This window comes from Drosophila gunungcola, chromosome 3R, assembly GCF_025200985.1.
Source record: "Drosophila gunungcola strain Sukarami chromosome 3R, Dgunungcola_SK_2, whole genome shotgun sequence".
Taxonomy (NCBI): domain Eukaryota; kingdom Metazoa; phylum Arthropoda; class Insecta; order Diptera; family Drosophilidae; genus Drosophila; species Drosophila gunungcola.
Window position 1 is genome coordinate 13,094,662 of NC_069139.1, and position 16,589 is coordinate 13,111,250.

The 16,589-nt window shown below is 47.2% G+C and overlaps 3 protein-coding genes across 8 annotated transcripts; all 3 read left to right on the top strand.

Annotated features, from left to right (window-relative positions):
* The first annotated feature begins 616 nt into the window (after positions 1 to 616).
* On the top strand, positions 617 to 8,563 carry LOC128266737 (neprilysin-4). 2 transcript variants are annotated; one of them, XM_053003459.1, is made up of 5 exons: positions 617 to 1,021; positions 4,286 to 5,856; positions 6,135 to 7,143; positions 7,571 to 7,982; positions 8,336 to 8,563. In XM_053003459.1, the coding sequence occupies exons 2-4, from the start codon at positions 4,291 to 4,293 to the stop codon at positions 7,894 to 7,896; spliced, it is 2,901 nt and encodes a 966-aa protein (XP_052859419.1). In that variant the 5' UTR covers positions 617 to 1,021; positions 4,286 to 4,290; the 3' UTR covers positions 7,897 to 7,982; positions 8,336 to 8,563. The 2 variants fall into 2 exon arrangements, with proteins under 2 accessions (XP_052859419.1, XP_052859418.1); XM_053003458.1 differs by lacking the exon at positions 617 to 1,021 and having other exon boundaries at positions 3,403 to 5,856.
* A 115-nt stretch (positions 8,564 to 8,678) lies between these two features.
* LOC128266739 (glutamate receptor ionotropic, kainate 2) lies at positions 8,679 to 12,277 on the top strand. Of its 4 annotated transcripts, none has more exons than XM_053003461.1 (13): positions 8,680 to 8,952; positions 9,033 to 9,193; positions 9,248 to 9,470; positions 9,537 to 9,929; positions 9,984 to 10,147; positions 10,207 to 10,437; positions 10,507 to 10,710; positions 10,764 to 10,848; positions 10,912 to 11,188; positions 11,249 to 11,450; positions 11,508 to 11,733; positions 11,786 to 11,898; positions 11,957 to 12,277. In XM_053003461.1, exons 1-13 carry the CDS (start codon positions 8,844 to 8,846, stop codon positions 12,275 to 12,277), a joined length of 2,709 nt encoding a protein of 902 aa, XP_052859421.1. In that variant the 5' UTR covers positions 8,680 to 8,843. The 4 variants fall into 4 exon arrangements, 3 of the variants coding, with proteins under 3 accessions (XP_052859421.1, XP_052859422.1, XP_052859420.1); XM_053003462.1 differs by having other exon boundaries at positions 10,207 to 10,419; XM_053003460.1 differs by having other exon boundaries at positions 9,537 to 10,147.
* Positions 12,278 to 12,491: 214 nt separating this feature from the next.
* On the top strand, positions 12,492 to 16,502 carry LOC128266740 (glutamate receptor ionotropic, kainate 2). 2 transcript variants are annotated; one of them, XM_053003464.1, is made up of 13 exons: positions 12,492 to 12,629; positions 12,937 to 13,097; positions 13,522 to 13,738; positions 13,806 to 14,195; positions 14,251 to 14,414; positions 14,479 to 14,709; positions 14,764 to 14,967; positions 15,022 to 15,106; positions 15,164 to 15,440; positions 15,496 to 15,697; positions 15,753 to 15,978; positions 16,028 to 16,290; positions 16,348 to 16,502. In XM_053003464.1, exons 1-13 carry the CDS (start codon positions 12,506 to 12,508, stop codon positions 16,474 to 16,476), a joined length of 2,673 nt encoding a protein of 890 aa, XP_052859424.1. In that variant the 5' UTR covers positions 12,492 to 12,505; the 3' UTR covers positions 16,477 to 16,502. The 2 variants fall into 2 exon arrangements, 1 of the variants encoding a protein (XP_052859424.1); XR_008269076.1 differs by lacking the exons at positions 16,028 to 16,290; positions 16,348 to 16,502 and having other exon boundaries at positions 15,498 to 15,697; positions 15,753 to 15,886.
* Positions 16,503 to 16,589: the final 87 nt, after the last annotated feature.

Sequence of the window (16,589 nt, forward strand, 5' to 3'; positions counted from 1 at the left end):
CTGCACATAACACAGGAACGCTAAAATGTTCACACACGAATAGAGCAACGCCCTCAGCTCGCCACTCTAGTTAATTAAATTAGAGTCCTAAAAATATTAAATGACCCCATAAAAGGCACTTGAATAATAGAAATCTTTATATTTGGCAAACTACTGTTCTGGAAAATGGACATCGCTCAAAACAAACAACATGATTGACAATAGTCGTTGTCACAGTCAGGTGTGGTCTTAGCCAATCAAATTGTAATTGAAATGTTCTTGGCAGCTGACAACAAACAACGTGAGTGGATAAATCACTGATGGTGGGCTCTGGCACGGACAAAGCCAACTCCATTGATTTATGATCTTTAAGCTGACTTTAAATTAATAAAACTGCTCGACTGCCAGATGGAGTTGTCAATAGCACATTGTGCTTTATGAATTCAATTAGCATTTTTATAATGACACAGGTATGAACATGCATTGTAAACGTGTGAATTTAATAAAAAGCATAAGCCATTATTTCAACACAACACTGGAAAAAGAATTTTAAATTTTAATAGTTTATTTGTTTAATTTGCTCTACTCTTTTATTTCTTTAAATTTAAAAACCCTATATTTGCATAACGAAAAATGAAGGCTGCTTTGTGACAAACGTCAAAGTCTCAAAAAATTCTGCTGCGGTAGATCTCCTGTGGACGGGTGAATGGCCGTGAATCACCTGCATTAGTGGCGAACGATCTAGTTTTGGACCCCACCAACTCACCAGCTCCATGCTATATCCCGGCCGAAAAACAGCAGACAGCTCGTTGGTAAATCCCCTGGGCGATAACGAGCAGATGCATCACTGCCAAGCACGTCGGCAGCAGCTAAACAGTTCCACAATTTAAATGCGAAATCAGTTTTGGAACGACTCCACAACGCGGCGGTACCGTTCGGAATACCTCGAACAATATTTAAGTTCCAGTGAGGCGATTCCCATTCCCGGCATCCAGCGTTCTGAAGTGTTGAAGTGTGGTGCAACTGCAAAGGGCAATAAAGTGTGAGTGTGCTTTACGACCTTCAGTTCTCGTTACGCCGAACTGAAATTCAGACTAACCAATTTTCCATGATGTAAATCCATGCATTGCTTTCTACCGGTTTACCTTACCCAGGGGAAAAGGCAAAAAAACTTTCATTTGGTTAGCCTTGAAGTGCGGAAATGCGAAGTGGAGCTTCAACTGGATTAAGTTGAATTAAAAGCTTCTAATTTCCATGAAAACTGTCGAAAATTTGTTGCCATCGTTTTGTAAAATTATATTTGTTTATAGAACGCTTAGACAAAATTTTGAGAAAACCTTTAAATACGTACTAAACTAGGACAGCTTATGGGCATTTTATTAAGATCTCAAAAATTATGCGGTAAAGCAACCTTTTAGATTTATGAATGTTGTTCGTAGAACAAAACTTCACTGCGCAATTCTTCTAATATTATAATACATAAAAAGCGAATTTTGTAAAAACCCTTCAATAAAATAGTGCGTTTATTCAGTAAAAACAATGAAATGAATGGGTTCAAGCCATCCTGACATCTGATTATCAACTAACGATTAAGGTGGTTAGTTAATCCGTTGGCGATAACCCGATTTCATCCGACATTACCCCCGAATCGCAACCGCAACCGAAAGCAATCCGCCGACTATATAGACGCTGGGTTTATTTACATCAATTGATTGATTCACGATTCGTTCGTTTACCTCTCGCAAACCTGATGCCGCAATCAAATGTGTGTTTGTGCATCGTCGCATGTTGGTTCAGTGGGTCATGCGTCGACGGGTTGGTCTTGAACCGCAGATCAAGTGAGCACAAAAGCCAATTGAAATTAGAGTCCGTCGGAGCGTTGGCAAATTGCATAACAGCTGCACTAGGGGCTGCAGGGGCTGCAGGGGCTGCAGGCCATCCCCCCTCCCCAAAAACACACAGTTGCAGATTGCAGATTGCAGTGGCAGAGTGGCAGAGTGGCATAGCGCATATGAGATTGACAAATGGACGAGTCAACTAATCTCGGTCATAGTTGCTAATTAAAAGGTTTAAGGCTAAAATTAGCATATGAAGCAATTGCCAGTACGCCCGGCAGCATAGGCACAAACACAGATGTACGGTATACCCACACAGGCGCACTCATCTCACACAGATACACCTGCGTGTTTGGTGTCCATGAGGCTGAAGTTCATACATGACGTGAACAAAAGCCATCCCTCCCGATATATATATGCATGGCGAGAACGTTTACGGGAGGGCAGTAGAAGGAGGGGAGGGGGTGGGTTTTGGGCACATTAGATGGCATCGCATGCCACCAATTACCCGCATAATCTTGTAATACTAACCCGAACCAAATGCCCGCGCACCGCCGCCTTTTGAGGGGCCAATTTGGGTTTCGGTTACGCCTCGCAGAGCTTTAATTCCCTTTAAATAGTGGCACACTACGCGGCACGCAGATGGGGATTACGGATTACGGATTACGGATCACGGATTACGCCCCCTCAAAACACGTGTGACTGGAGTAGTTAGTGGCGCCCAATGACGCCATCTCCATTACACTTGAATGGCCAGACTTAACGGCTGACTTATGAGAGCTGCTGACAGCCTTTGAAGGGCGACTTCGGCGGGAGCAGATAGACTACTTTCACTATACTTATAGTATCAGTATCTGAGATTCCTCACCAGCCAAAAGCCAAAAGCTTAGTTCCGAGCCACTGATTCCACTCGAGTATGTAACCCGTGGCCAGCTGTCCATCGCCGGTCTGTGCAATTGTTTTGTGAAATTAAATTAAATTGATTGAATTTAGACGCTACTCGGCCAGAGGTCAAAGCGGAGGTGCTTGGGTGGCTGCTGTGCACGGCAAAAAAAGGGAATTTATATGATAAAGTTGATTTGATAAATATTGAAATGGTTTTTCCATTAACATTGATTAACATATTGATTAACTCACATTTTATATTTATACCCATTACTCACAGAGTGGAGTAGAGTATTGTATTCGTTGAAAACTGTAAAATTGATTAAAGAAATCGTTCTTGATCAGGATTAATATCCGAGTTGATAAAGCGTTCCTATTGATATATTTTGCTTCACACTTTTTTTGTTATATTAATAATGAACGCAAGTAAAAATTTGCTTGTCCTATTTTTAAAAGCTTAAATAATTAACTGACAGCTCGATTTTGCAGCTCTTTTCCTGTGTAGTTGTCGCCTGTCAAAATCATTTACTTCATCAAATCAACTACATAGAAGTTGATTAGTTCCAAATAAATATAAATACAAGATTAGATTGATTTCAAATCGTAACGTTTAATAATTCCAATCTGCGTATTTCCTTTTTTTTCTTATGGAAATAATATTAACATTATTAGATAAAAGTATATAATATTTCTTTGATCTTAAAACTGGATTCCGTTTTAAGGAGCAGCGCTTAGGACGATTCGCTTCATTTTTAGAATTTACTTTTCTCGGTGTAGCTATTTCTACAGAGCCGCGATTGTTATTGCTTGTCCAGTGATAATGACACAAATTTCTGAGCGATCTGCTTTGTTGCCGTTCCGTTCCTGTTGATTAACGCAGATACAAAGGCGAATTAATGAAGCGATTGAGGTTAAGGGGTCAAATCAGTGCGGGTATCTGTGAGGAAATACCAGATATTTCCTGTCCCAAGATCCGTACTGCTCGGCCATCAACTAAGATCGGCCCAAGTGGAGCCACCCCTGACCCCCAAAAGCCACCCCCGCTGGCTGGAGATCCATTGATTGCATGTTGCCAGTGGCTAGTTGCTGCTGTGCTGTTGCTGCTGCTGCTGCTGCTACTGATGTCGCCAGTTGCTGCTGTCGCCACTCAATTGCTTGTCGCGCGCCGTGATTGCGCATCCCCATGCGGCGCTTTCAGTTGGCAATGCGAGCACGACTCGGCCACAGTCTCCGGCCTCCGGTCTCCAGCCTCTGATCTCCGGCTCGTCATTCTCCGGCTCTCCATTCTCGGTTTGGGTTACGTCCCGTTCGGTTCGGTTCAGTTCGCCAAACTGCGTTTCGCGAAAAATTGCGTTTAATTAAAGTATAAAGGCCAGCGCGCTCCTCAATTACGGCTGCTCGTGGGATGAGTCGCCACAGCCAGCTGAAGCTAGCGATGCCCTCGGTGCACGGGGCTCCAGCTGCTGCTGCTGCTCCTGCTCCTAGGGCTCCTGGCGTGAAGCTGGGCCTGGGCGTTAATCAGCGGACAGGTCGGGTGCAATGGTGTCCAGGCCTGACCTGCTGCAAATTGCTTCTACTGCTTCCAGTGGTGATGCTGCCGCTGACCCTGGTGCTCATCCTGATCATGCGGCTGGACGGGATGCTGGCAGCGCTGCAACTGAGCGAGCAGAGGATGCGCGATCACCGCTACTCCGCGGCCGAAGATGCAACCTACGTTGAGGACTACGGCAGCACCTACAACGAGCTGCTCAGGGAGGAGTTCCTGCTGCCGGCGGACAAGCGGGCCCAGCTGGAGCTCCTGAAAGCGGAGCGGGCACGGCGCTGCCAGCCCTACCGCTACGGGATTGGAGAGGCCATGGAGCTGGAGGAGCGCAACTCGCTGATGAAGGACTCGCGCACCTCCTTCCTGCCGCTGGGCATACCCCGCGAGTGCCTGGGCAGTGGCCTCGACCTGGACATCAAGCCCCTGGACGAGGAGCTCGACCGGGGCCAGACGAAGCGCTACGAGGACATGGCCCCCTACTGGCTGGAGTGGAGCAGGACGCGGGAGCGGCGCGAGGCGGAACGCCAGGCCGAGGAGGAAACCAGTCGCAGCGACCTGATCAGCGAGGCCACCGCCGCCCTGCAGAGCTTCTGGAACGAGGAGGGCACCCGCGAGGGCATCCGCCTGACCCAGGCCAAGACCATGAAGCGCTACATGGACAGCAAGGTGGATCCGTGCGTGGACTTCTACAAGTACGCCTGCGGCAACTGGGAGCGACTGCACCCGATACCCAAGGACAAGGCCGGATTTGACACCTTCGAGATGCTGCGCGAGAGTCTGGACCTGGTGCTGCGTAATCTGCTGGAGAAGAATGCTCCAGCGCCACCTGCTGCGGAGCCCAGGAAGAGTCCGGTGCGGAACACGCTCTTCAAACTCAACGAGCAGGGCGAGGGCGAGGGGGAGGCTGACCAGGCGGCGGAACGCCTGCGCCGGCACATCGTCAGCAAGAGGCAGTTGCTCAACCGCGTCCTGGTGCGGTACAAGCGCTACACCAACGGAACCAAGCGGAAACGCCTCATCGAGACTCCGCGTGAGAGGACCAAGGAGGAAGAAGCTGCTCCACCCACCGTCCTGACCAAGGAAAGGTCCAAAGACACCGAGGAGCAGCTGCATGTGCCCAGTGACTGGCTGAAGCCCCAGCACGACGCCCAGGCCAAGGCCAAGAACCTGTACCGCTCCTGCGTGAACAGCCAGGTGCTGGCCAAGCGCGGCCTGGAGCCGCTGCACACGCTCATCCGGGAACTGGGCGGCTGGCCCGTGCTGGAGCCCCAGTGGAGCGACGCCCACTTTAACTGGCAGGTGCTGGCCGCCACGTTGAGGCGCTACAACAACGACATCCTCATCGTCCAGTGGGTGGGGGCGGACATCAAGAACTCCGAGGAGAACATCGTGCAGTTCGACCAGACGGGCCTCGGCCTGCCCACCCGCGAGTACTTCCTGCAGCCGAGCAACACCAAGTATCTGCAGGCCTACCAGCGCTACATGGCCGAGGTGATGCACAAGATGGGCGCCTCCAGAGCGGACGCCCAGCGGGTGGCCAGCGAGCTGGTGGTGTTCGAGACGCAGCTGGCCGGGATCACGGCCCCGGCGGAGCAGCGACTCAATGTGACCAAGGTGAGTGAGTTGTATATTTTGTTGATTATTATTATTAATTTATTTTTAATTGTATTTATTAAAAATAATATATATTTTTATATGTATTTATATATATAGATTTTACCATTTAATTTACCAAAAAGTAGAAAATTGATTCACAAGTTTTAGTTCAGGTTTATATAGAGAAGAAACTTAAGATTTATGAGCTTAGTTAACTTTTACCTTTAATAAGTTTTGAATTACTAAAATCATATTAAACAACAGACTTTTATAAACCGTCTTCAAATCTCCTCCAGCTCTACAAGCGCATGACACTGGACCAACTGCAGGCGGCGGTGCCGGAGATCAAGTGGCGTGCCTATTTGCAGAGCCTGCAGGACCGCGAGGTGCTCGCCTCCGAGGAGGTGGTCATCTACGCGGTGGAGTACATGAGCAAGCTGGTTAGCCTGCTGGAGGAAACCGATCCGCGGACGGTGGCCAACTATATGATGTGGCGCTTCGTGAGGCACCGCATCAACAACGTGGACGATCGCTTCGACGACATCAAGCAGCACTTCTACCACGCCCTCTTCGGGCGGGAGGAGAGTCCGCAGCGGTGGAAGGTGTGCATCGCCCAGGTGAACACCAACATGGGCATGGCCGTGGGCTCGATGTTCGTGAGTCGCTACTTCGACAATAACAGCAAGCGGGACACTTTGCGGATGACCCACGACCTGCAGCAGGCCTTCCGCGACATCCTGAAGACCACCGACTGGCTGGACGCCACCACCAAGCAGCTGGCCGAGCAGAAGGTCAACGCCATGTCCCTGAAGATCGGCTATCCGGACTTCATCCTCAATCCGGGCGAGCTCAACAGCAAGTATGCGGGCATCGAGATCCATCCGGACAAGTACTTCGAGAACACGCTCAACGTCCTGCTCCACACGGCCCGCACGGAGCAGGCCAAGTTGCACGAGCGGGTCAACAAGACCAACTGGCAGACGGCGCCGGCCATCGTGAATGCGTACTACAGCAGGAACAAGAACCAGATCATGTTCCCCGCCGGCATCCTGCAACCGCCCTTCTACCACCGCCACTTCCCCAAGTCCCTCAACTTCGGGGGCATCGGCGTGGTCATCGGCCACGAGCTCACCCACGGTTTCGACGACAAGGGCAGGCTCTTCGACCGGAACGGCAACATCCACAAGTGGTGGACGGACTCCTCGATCCGCGGATTCGACGAGCGGGCTCGCTGCATCATAGCCCAGTACAGCAATTACACCGTGGAGGAGGTGGGCATCGTCCTCAATGGAGAGAGTACGCAGGGTAAGTGGGTTCGATTCACTTTCCATTTATCACAACTACTCGTAAAGGAAGTATATAACTCTTTGAAATACTTATGATCTTGATTGGCACCATTATTCTGATCTGATTCGATCTAGCCATGTCCTTCTGTCCATTTAGCCATCTGTGAGTCCTTACAAATGTAAAAATCAAGAGAATAGAGACAACGATATTCAGTCATAAGTTTAAAAAGCAGTAAAGTAGTCATATGCAACCCTATAAAGTATATGCATAAATTTCCCAAAAGTATACAAAGGTATATAAACTTGTGTTAAAATCAGTTTAAATTGCAATTTACCTAGGCATCCAAACATGTACGGAACTAGAGGACTAAAGCTTGGTTGTTACAGGCAAATGACTATTTCGCTATTTTTTAATCGGTTAATGAACTTGTTTTAACTTATTCCAGGTGAGAATATCGCAGACAATGGAGGGCTGCGCCAGGCATTCCACGCCTACCAGCGCTGGCTGAAGGAGCACCCCAACGAGGTGCAGGACGAGGTCCTGCCGGGCCTCAACATGACGGGGTCGCAGCTGTTCTTCCTCAACTTCGGACAGGTGTGGTGCGGGGCGATGCGCCCGGAGGCCATTAGGAACAAGCTGAACACGGCCATCCACAGTCCAGGGCGCTTCCGGGTGATCGGAACGCTCTCGAACTCCTACGACTTTGCGCGGGAGTTCAACTGTCCCGTGGGTGCGCCCATGAATCCCGTCAAGAAGTGCAGCGTGTGGTAGTCCCGCCACCGAAGCCACAGCCCAAGAGTATTAGAAATGACGTATGCCACGCAGTCCTAGGCTAAAGACCGAAGGCAAGCCAGTTGGTGAGTAGGAGGCTCCAATGACTCCACTTAGGGCGCCACTCAATGATGAGAAAGTGGTGTCTGGTGCCGATTCCTTGTGGCTCGTTACCCATTCCCAGGTCTGTTGGGCCAACATCGACATCGCACTTCAATTGGGGCGCTCTCACTTAATTAATGCTGATTTATGCCCAGCAGTTGGCTCAGTTTCTGGCCCCGGGTAGCAACTTCTCCAATTGTCTTTCCAATGAAACCGCAATTGGTGCGTGCCACTTGGAATGTGGCAGGGGTTGGAGTGGCGCTGCACTATATATAGCTTATCTTCGCAGAAATATTACTACGTTCCATTAAGATTCACATCTCCATCTCCATTTCAGGGTTCAATTGACGGAGCAGCCAGCTGGCGATTCACAAAGACATGCCTCGGATCGAATAGGATGGGATTTTTTTGACTCCCGTCACAAATGAGATACAGTGCCAAAAATGAATTTTCAAATCTATATATTTTTCTTAGTCCTTAACTATTTATATTTGTAACTTGCAATGGTTTAGTTTATGATGCAATTTATGTTTGTGATAATTCTAATTAAATGTATATTATCAAGTTCGATGACTTTTAATGTATGGTCCATGATTGCTCAACACTGGCAGCTTTCAAGTTCAAAAGAAATGTTTTGGAAAACTTTTGAGTGGAATTTCGAAGGCAATTATGAGTGCCCATTCAGTTGGGAACGTGCGCTTGGCGACCGAGGAACTTCAAAGACATCGCGCTAGTGGGTGATCCAAAAATATACGCATATATTTATATATACCCATCGTTAAATAGCAGAAAAGCAGCGGAGGGAAATGAAAAGTTGAGAATCGAATCTCCAATAAACGTGTGCAATGCATTTCTGTTGGATATTGGTTAGCTTTCTTAGCCTCAATAAAGTGCAGGCACAGTTTTACGGAGGCAGTACTTATGGCTCATCCAGTGGCCAATCCATTCGCCTTGGTGAGTGAATGAGTTCTGAGAGCTTCTTAATCTTTCCTCTCCCGAATAAATTTCACTCAAAATAATAAACAAAAATGCAGGTCTTATCACGGACGATGCCACCGACAGAATCCGGCAGACTTTCGAGCACGCCATATCGGTGGTGAACAACGAGCTCGGTATTCCTTTGGCCGGAGAAACCGAGCAGGTGGCCTTCGGCAATTCCGTCCAGGCCTTTGCCCAACTTTGTAGGCTGATGCAGGTGAGGTGGCTGCGGTTTTCTGGAAATCCTTTATCCTTCCCCTTTTTTTTTTAGGGCGGAGTGGGCGCCGTCTTTGGGCCGGCTGCCAAGCACACTGCCTCTCACCTGCTGAACGCCTGCGACTCCAAGGACATACCCTTCATATACCCGCATTTATCATGGACTGGCCAGGTGGATGGCTTCAATCTGCACCCAAGTCCGGAGGATATAGCCCATGCCCTCTACGACATTGTCAACCAGTTTGAGTGGTCCCGCTTTATATTCTGCTATGAATCCGGTTGGTGCTTCCTACAGACCACAATGACTCAATTACTGAACTTAAATTCCGTATATTCTTCCAAAGCTGAGTACCTGAACATTTTGGACCACATGATGAGCCTGTATGGCATCAAGGGGCCTGTCATCAAGGTAATGCGCTATGATCTCAACTTGAATGGCAACTACAAGTCGGTGCTGCGACGCATCAGAAAATCGGAGGACAGTCGCATCGTGGTCGTGGGCTCCACTGAGGGCGTGGCCGAGCTACTGCGTCAGGCCCAACAGGTGGGCATCATGAACGAGGACTACACCTATGTCATTGGCAACCTGGACCTGCACACCTTCGAGCTGGAGGAGTACAAGTACAGTGAAGCCAACATCACGGGCATAAGGATGTTCTCACCCGAGCAGGAGGAAGTGCGAGAACTGGTTGAAAAGTTACACCAGGAGCTGGGGGAAAGTGAGCCCACCAATACGGGTAGGAAAGTGTATTTGTATGCATCACAAAGTTATGTTTTCGGTTCCTTGGCAGGCTCCTCATCCATCACCATGTCCATGGCCCTCACCTATGATGCAGTTCGCGTCATTGCGGAGACAACCAAGCATCTGCCGTACCAACCTCAGATGCTCAACTGTTCCGAGCGCCATGACAATGTTCAACCAGATGGCTCTACCTTCAGGAACTACATGAGATCGGTTGGTGGACTTTACCAATTTGCCAATATGCCTTAACTAAATATGCAAACATTTAACAGTTGGAGATCAAGGAGAAAACGATTACTGGTCGCATCTATTTCGAGGGCAATGTGCGCAAGGGTTTTACCTTCGATGTCATCGAGCTGCAGACAAGTGGGCTGGTCAAGGTCGGCACCTGGGAGGAGGGCAAGGACTTTGAGTTCCAGCGGCCCCCTGAAGTAATCAACTTCAATGACATCGACGATGGCTCGCTGGTGAACAAAACCTTTAAGGTTCTGATATCTGTTGCGGTGTGTTATGATCAAGTTAATTGCTTTGAAATGGTTTAAATGTTTACTATGGAAAAAATGCAATTGCAGACCAAACCGTATGCCAGTCTAGTCGAAAGTATTGACACTCTAATAGGCAACAATCAGTACCAGGGCTATGGAGTCGATCTCATCAAAGAGTTGGCCGATAAGCTTGGATTTAACTTTACCTTCCACGACGGTGGTAATGACTATGGCTCCTTCAACAAGACAACTAACTCGACCACAGGAATGCTCAAGGAAATTGTAGAGGGAGTGAGTTACTCAACAGATAACTGATCACAGATGAATCATATGTTTTATAACAGCGAGCGGATTTGGCCATCACTGATCTAACCATAACATCGGAGCGAGAAGAAGTCATTGATTTCTCCATACCCTTTATGAATCTGGGTAAGACATGTGCCCTAAAACAGCGAGTTGCAGTTGTCAAATGATCTTTTTTCCGACTTCCAGGCATAGCTATTTTATATGTGAAGCCGCAGAAGGCTCCGCCCGCCCTTTTCTCCTTCATGGACCCATTTTCATCGGAGGTCTGGCTTTACTTGGGCATCGCCTATGTGGGAGTGTCGCTCTGCTTCTTCATCATAGGGCGCCTTTCGCCCATCGAATGGGATAACCCGTATCCCTGCATCGAGGAACCAGAAGAGCTGGAAAACCAGTTCACCATCAACAATTCCCTGTGGTTCACCACGGGAGCTTTACTGCAGCAAGGCTCGGAAATTGCTCCCAAGTAAAACTACTTTTAAATGTCTTAGAGCCCTTTTTGTATCAATAATTTGTACTTTCTTAGAGCCCTCAGCACACGTACGATTTCGGCAATTTGGTGGTTTTTCACTTTAATTATGGTCTCTTCCTACACGGCCAACTTGGCTGCCTTCTTGACCATCGAGAATCCAACAAGTCCCATAAACAGCGTTGAGGACTTGGCCGATAACAAAGACGATGTTCAGTATGGAGCTAAGCGTACAGGATCCACCAGGAATTTCTTTCTGGTAAGTTGAAAAATCAATTAAAGCATTAGATTAAACACTTTTTGTTTGAATCCAAAGACATCGGAGGACCCCACCTATATGAAAATGAACGAGTACATGACCAATCATCCGGAGATGCTGATGGACAACAATCAGGATGGCGTAGACAAGGTGAAGGCGGGCACCAAGTACGCATTTCTCATGGAGTCCACCTCCATTGAATTCAACACGGTTAGGGAGTGCAACCTGACCAAAGTGGGAGACCCGCTGGATGAGAAGGGTTATGGCATAGCCATGGTGAAAAGTACGTGTCACGGATGCAGCTTTAATCGGTTGTAATAACAATTCCCTTACAGATTGGCCGTATCGCGATAAGTTTAACAACGCCTTGCTGGAGCTGCAGGAGCAGGGCGTCTTGGCCAGGTTGAAAAACAAATGGTGGAACGAAGTTGGCGCCGGTGTTTGCAGTGTAAGTTTCTTATGGACTAACCCCCTTGAGACCCCTTTATAAAATTAAATGATTCCAGGCAAAAAGCGATAATGATGGCCCCTCTGAGTTGGGCGTCGACAATTTAAGTGGTATTTACGCTGTCCTGGCCATCGGATCCTGCATTTCCATGATTGTCTCCATACTATGTTGGTGCTGCTTTGTGTACAAGAAAGCTAAGCTCTATGCTGTTCCCTTTTGCGATGCCCTGGCTGAGGAATTCAAAATTGTCATCCACTTCTCGGAAAATGAACGAGCCCTGAAAAGCGCCCAGTCGATCTACTCCCGCAGTCGGAATTCATCGCAGTCAATAGAGTCCCTAAAAACGGATTCCGAGGAGAACATATCGGCTGAGGATTAAGATTGAGATTTTTCTTGGTCAATCTCAATATTCTCCCCAAAGTTTCGTCAAAGCTTTTAAAAAAAGTTCACTCAAAATGTTTTCCAAATTGACATTTTGGAAGCAAACGTCAGTGGTGGCTTTTTACTCGCAGTGTTCGGTTCGGGAAGCAGATCATTTTAATTTTCTGAACACTATATATATATATATACATTCAAAAATATATGTTTCAAATAAAAACCATAGGAAATGTTTGACAAAAACTTTATAATTCTGTGCACCATTTTTTGCATACAAATTTCTGGAAACAGCGCTCAGTATGAGAACTTTGGCGGCAACGACAATTTCCAAAGTTTGGAAAGTGTCCCAATTGGTATGTAAGTTCGAGAACAAATCCAAAAAAACTCAAATGAAAAATGTGTGTCGCGTGAGCTCTAATTTTTGTTGTTGTGCAGTTCCAAACAAACTGTTTTCAACGCGCGATTTATTTTTAATTTCTCATAAAGAGAACAAGCTGTTCGTTCCATCAGCGCCGAAAGCTCATAAAAACGGTTTTAGTATTTGTTTGTTTGTTTGGGTTTTCCGACCGAATGGGATGATTAGGTCAAGTTGTTGTTGATAAACAAACCGGCAGGCGAGAAATGGCCACAAGTGGATGTGAGAGAATTTATCGGTTTCAGGCCTGCTCACCGACCAGAACACGGAGCAAATGAACATTGTCTTCGACCATGCCATCGATGTGGCCAACCAAGAGGCGGGCACGGCTCTAACCTCGCTGAAGGAGGAGGTGAACTACGGGGATGCCTACCAGAGCTACGGCAGACTGTGCAGGATGCTGGAGGTAAGTACTCCTTATAAATCATTTTACGAAAGTATGGAACTAGCAGAACTTGACATGTTTAGTGCACTAATCATAGGTTTAAAGTTAGCTACAAGTCACATATAAGATAAGTAGCTTTCAATTGTACGTAAACCTTTACAAAATAAATTCATATTTTAAATGTACTATTCATACAAAAAGTTCAAAAATATTTAAATCAAATTAAATGCTCTTTCGTTTTATAAACATCTAAATATGTTACCTCTGGTTCACATTTATTTTGTTGTTAAGCCTAACAGTTAACCTTTAAATTATTTTAATTCAACCCTTACTCTTTTTAATATTTAGCAAATTTTTGCACAATAATCAATCACTTGTTATACTACATATTCAAAGAGCTTTAATTTTAAAGTGAACACAATGAGTTTTATTTATACATTTTAAGACTGGCATTGCGGGGGTGTTCGGACCCTCATCTCGGCACACTGCCGTTCACCTGATGTCCATTTGCGATGCCATGGACATACCGCACATCTACTCCTACATGAGTGAGTACGCCGAGGGCTTCAATCTGCATCCGCATCCGGCGGATCTGGCCAAGGCCCTGTTCAGCCTCATCACCGAGTTCAATTGGACGCGGTTCATTTTCCTGTACGAGTCTGGTGAGCAGCCTTTGTCCACGGATCACTTTTGGTCGGGGTCCCTCAATTAGTCCCATATTGCTCGCAGCCGATTACCTGAACATTTTGAACGAGCTGACCACGCTGTTCGGGATGAATGGACCTGTGGTCACGGTGCTGCGCTACGACATGCAGCTGAATGGCAACTACAAACAGGTCCTCCGGCGGGTGCGTAAGTCCGTGGACAATCGGATTGTGGTCGTGGGCTCCAGCGAAACAATGCCGGAGTTCTTAAACCAGGCCCAGCAAGTGGGCATCATTAACGAGGACTACAAGTACATCATTGGCAACCTGGACTTTCACTCATTTGATTTGGAGGAGTACAAGTACAGTGAGGCCAATATAACTGGGCTGCGACTGTTTTCGCCGGAGAAGATGGCTGTCAAGGAGCTGCTCATGAAGTTGGGCTATCCCACCGACCAGGATGAGTTTCGAAATGGTAAACTTTGATTCATACATGGATTTATTTGTTTATTTTTGTAATTTTATGGCAGGTTCCTGCCCCATAACCGTGGAAATGGCCCTGACCTACGATGCCATTCAGTTGTTCGCACACACTCTAAAAAATCTGCCATTCAAACCAGTGCCCCAGAATTGCTCACAGCGAACGGAAAGTGTCCGGGATGATGGCTCCTCCTTTAAGAACTACATGAGAACGGTTAGTAGTAAAGGGAAACACTCCCCGTAACATGGGTATATCATATTTCTTCCGTCTGTTTCAGCTGCGCCTCACGGAACACTTGCTCACCGGACCCATTTACTTTGAGGGAAACGTCCGCAAGGGATACCATCTGGATGTCATCGAGCTGCAGCCCTCGGGAATCGTTAAAGTGGGCACCTGGGACGAGCAGAGGGAGTACAGACCCCAGCGACTGGCACCCACCACCGCCCAATTCGATAATGTCGACAATTCTCTGGCAAACAAGACGTTCATAATCTTGCTCTCGGTGCCGGTAAATGACTATAGTTTAAAATGTTTGTACCTTCCTTGATCGATTCGTTGGCAGAACAAACCATATGCCCAACTGGTGGAGACCTACAAGCAGCTGGAGGGCAATAGTCAGTATGAGGGCTATGGTGTGGATCTCATCAAAGAACTGGCCGATAAACTGGGCTTTAATTTCACCTTCGTAAATGGTGGCAATGATTATGGATCGTATAACAAAACCTCGAATGAATCGACGGGCATGTTGAGGGAAATTATGATTGGGGTGGGTCGGGATCATATAATTTTGCTACTCATTGGTTAACTCACCTTCTTGCAGCGAGCTGATTTGGCCATTACGGATTTGACCATTACGTCGGAACGCGAGGAAGCCATTGACTTCACCATTCCATTTATGAATCTTGGCAAGTCACGTGCACGCGTTATTAAACCAAACTTTTTAATGGTTTCATTCACTTCAGGCATTGCAATTCTCTACTTGAAGCCCCAGAAAGCCACTCCCGAGCTCTTCACCTTCATGGATCCCTTCTCCGAAGAGGTCTGGTGGTTCCTGGGCTTTTCCTTTTTGGGCGTGTCCCTGAGCTTCTTCATATTGGGTCGGCTGTCGCCCAGCGAATGGGATAATCCGTATCCCTGTATTGAGGAGCCAGAGGAACTGGAAAACCAGTTTACCATAGGCAATTCGATTTGGTTTACCACGGGTGCCTTACTGCAGCAAGGCTCTGAAATTGGACCAAAGTAAATTAAACAAGGTTACCCAAGTCTTCTTAATAATAACTTATCTTCTTGACAGAGCCCTATCAACTCGAACTGTGGCCAGTTTCTGGTGGTTCTTTACCCTCATTGTGGTCTCCTCCTACACCGCCAATTTGGCTGCCTTCCTGACCATCGAGAAGCCCCAAAGTTTAATCAACAGCGTTGACGATTTGGCAGACAACAAGGATGGCGTCGTGTACGGTGCAAAAAAAACTGGATCCACCAGGAACTTTTTTTTGGTTCGGCCCAAGTGCTCATATCCATGGCCATAAGTTTAACTCTTTTGTCCTTCAGACTTCTGAGGATGAGCGTTACAAGAGGATGAACAAATTCATGACCGAAAATCCCCAATACCTTACCCAAGACAACATGGAGGGAGTGAATCGGGTGAAAACACACACTCACTATGCATTCCTGATGGAGTCCACGTCCATTGAGTACAACACCAAGCGAGAATGCAATCTCAAAAAGATTGGCGATGCATTGGATGAGAAAGGCTATGGCATAGCCATGCGGAAAAGTAATTTAAGTGCTTCCCAAAGATACGCTTTTAACCAGATATCTTACAGATTGGCCGCATCGCGACAAGTTCAACAATGCCTTGCTGGAGCTGCAGGAGCAGGGAGTGCTGGAGAAAATGAAGAACAAGTGGTGGAACGAGGTGGGCACCGGGATTTGTGCCACCAAAGAGGAAGCTCCAGATGCCACGCCCCTGGACATGAACAACCTGGAGGGCGTGTTCTTCGTACTGCTCGTCGGAAGTTGCTGCGCCTTGCTGTACGGCATTATAAGCTGGGTCTTGTTTGTGATGAAGAAAGCCCACCATTACCGGGTGGGTGTTCCAACTCTTTCAGGTAAACAACCGTAGTAATTGGCTATCATCTTTCAGGTTCCGCTGCGCGACGCTCTCAAGGAAGAATTCCAGTTCATCATCGATTTCAACAACTATGTGCGGGTGCTGAAAAACTCGGCTTCCATCTATTCGCGCAGCCGTCAATCCTCAGTAGTCAGTCAGTAGCTTCTGTAGCTCAGGACTCGCAATATGCAAACAAAATCAATTTAATATACCTACTTAGAAAACATTTCATGGACTACAACTTTTGGCAACCCGAACCTTTCTTTGAATCAGTT

What these genes read in the sequence shown, in the direction of transcription:
- LOC128266740 (XM_053003464.1), top strand. Translation starts at nt 12,506, where the DNA reads ATGTTTGACAAAAACTTTATAATTCTGTGCACCATTTTTTGCATACAA. An exon ending in GACTGTGCAGGATGCTGGAG is followed by an intron (nt 13,098 to 13,521) that starts GTAAGTACTCCT and finishes ATACATTTTAAG; the next exon opens with ACTGGCATTGCGGGGGTGTT. An exon ending in AGAAAGCCCACCATTACCGG is followed by an intron (nt 16,291 to 16,347) that starts GTGGGTGTTCCA and finishes ATCATCTTTCAG; the next exon opens with GTTCCGCTGCGCGACGCTCT.
- LOC128266737 (XM_053003458.1), top strand. Translation starts at nt 4,105, where the DNA reads ATGAGTCGCCACAGCCAGCTGAAGCTAGCGATGCCCTCGGTGCACGGG. An exon ending in AGCGACTCAATGTGACCAAG is followed by an intron (nt 5,857 to 6,134) that starts GTGAGTGAGTTG and finishes AATCTCCTCCAG; the next exon opens with CTCTACAAGCGCATGACACT. An exon ending in CAATGGAGAGAGTACGCAGG is followed by an intron (nt 7,144 to 7,570) that starts GTAAGTGGGTTC and finishes AACTTATTCCAG; the next exon opens with GTGAGAATATCGCAGACAAT.
- LOC128266739 (XM_053003460.1), top strand. Translation starts at nt 8,844, where the DNA reads ATGCATTTCTGTTGGATATTGGTTAGCTTTCTTAGCCTCAATAAAGTG. An exon ending in AACTTTGTAGGCTGATGCAG is followed by an intron (nt 9,194 to 9,247) that starts GTGAGGTGGCTG and finishes TTTTTTTTTTAG; the next exon opens with GGCGGAGTGGGCGCCGTCTT. An exon ending in TGGCATAGCCATGGTGAAAA is followed by an intron (nt 11,734 to 11,785) that starts GTACGTGTCACG and finishes ATTCCCTTACAG; the next exon opens with ATTGGCCGTATCGCGATAAG.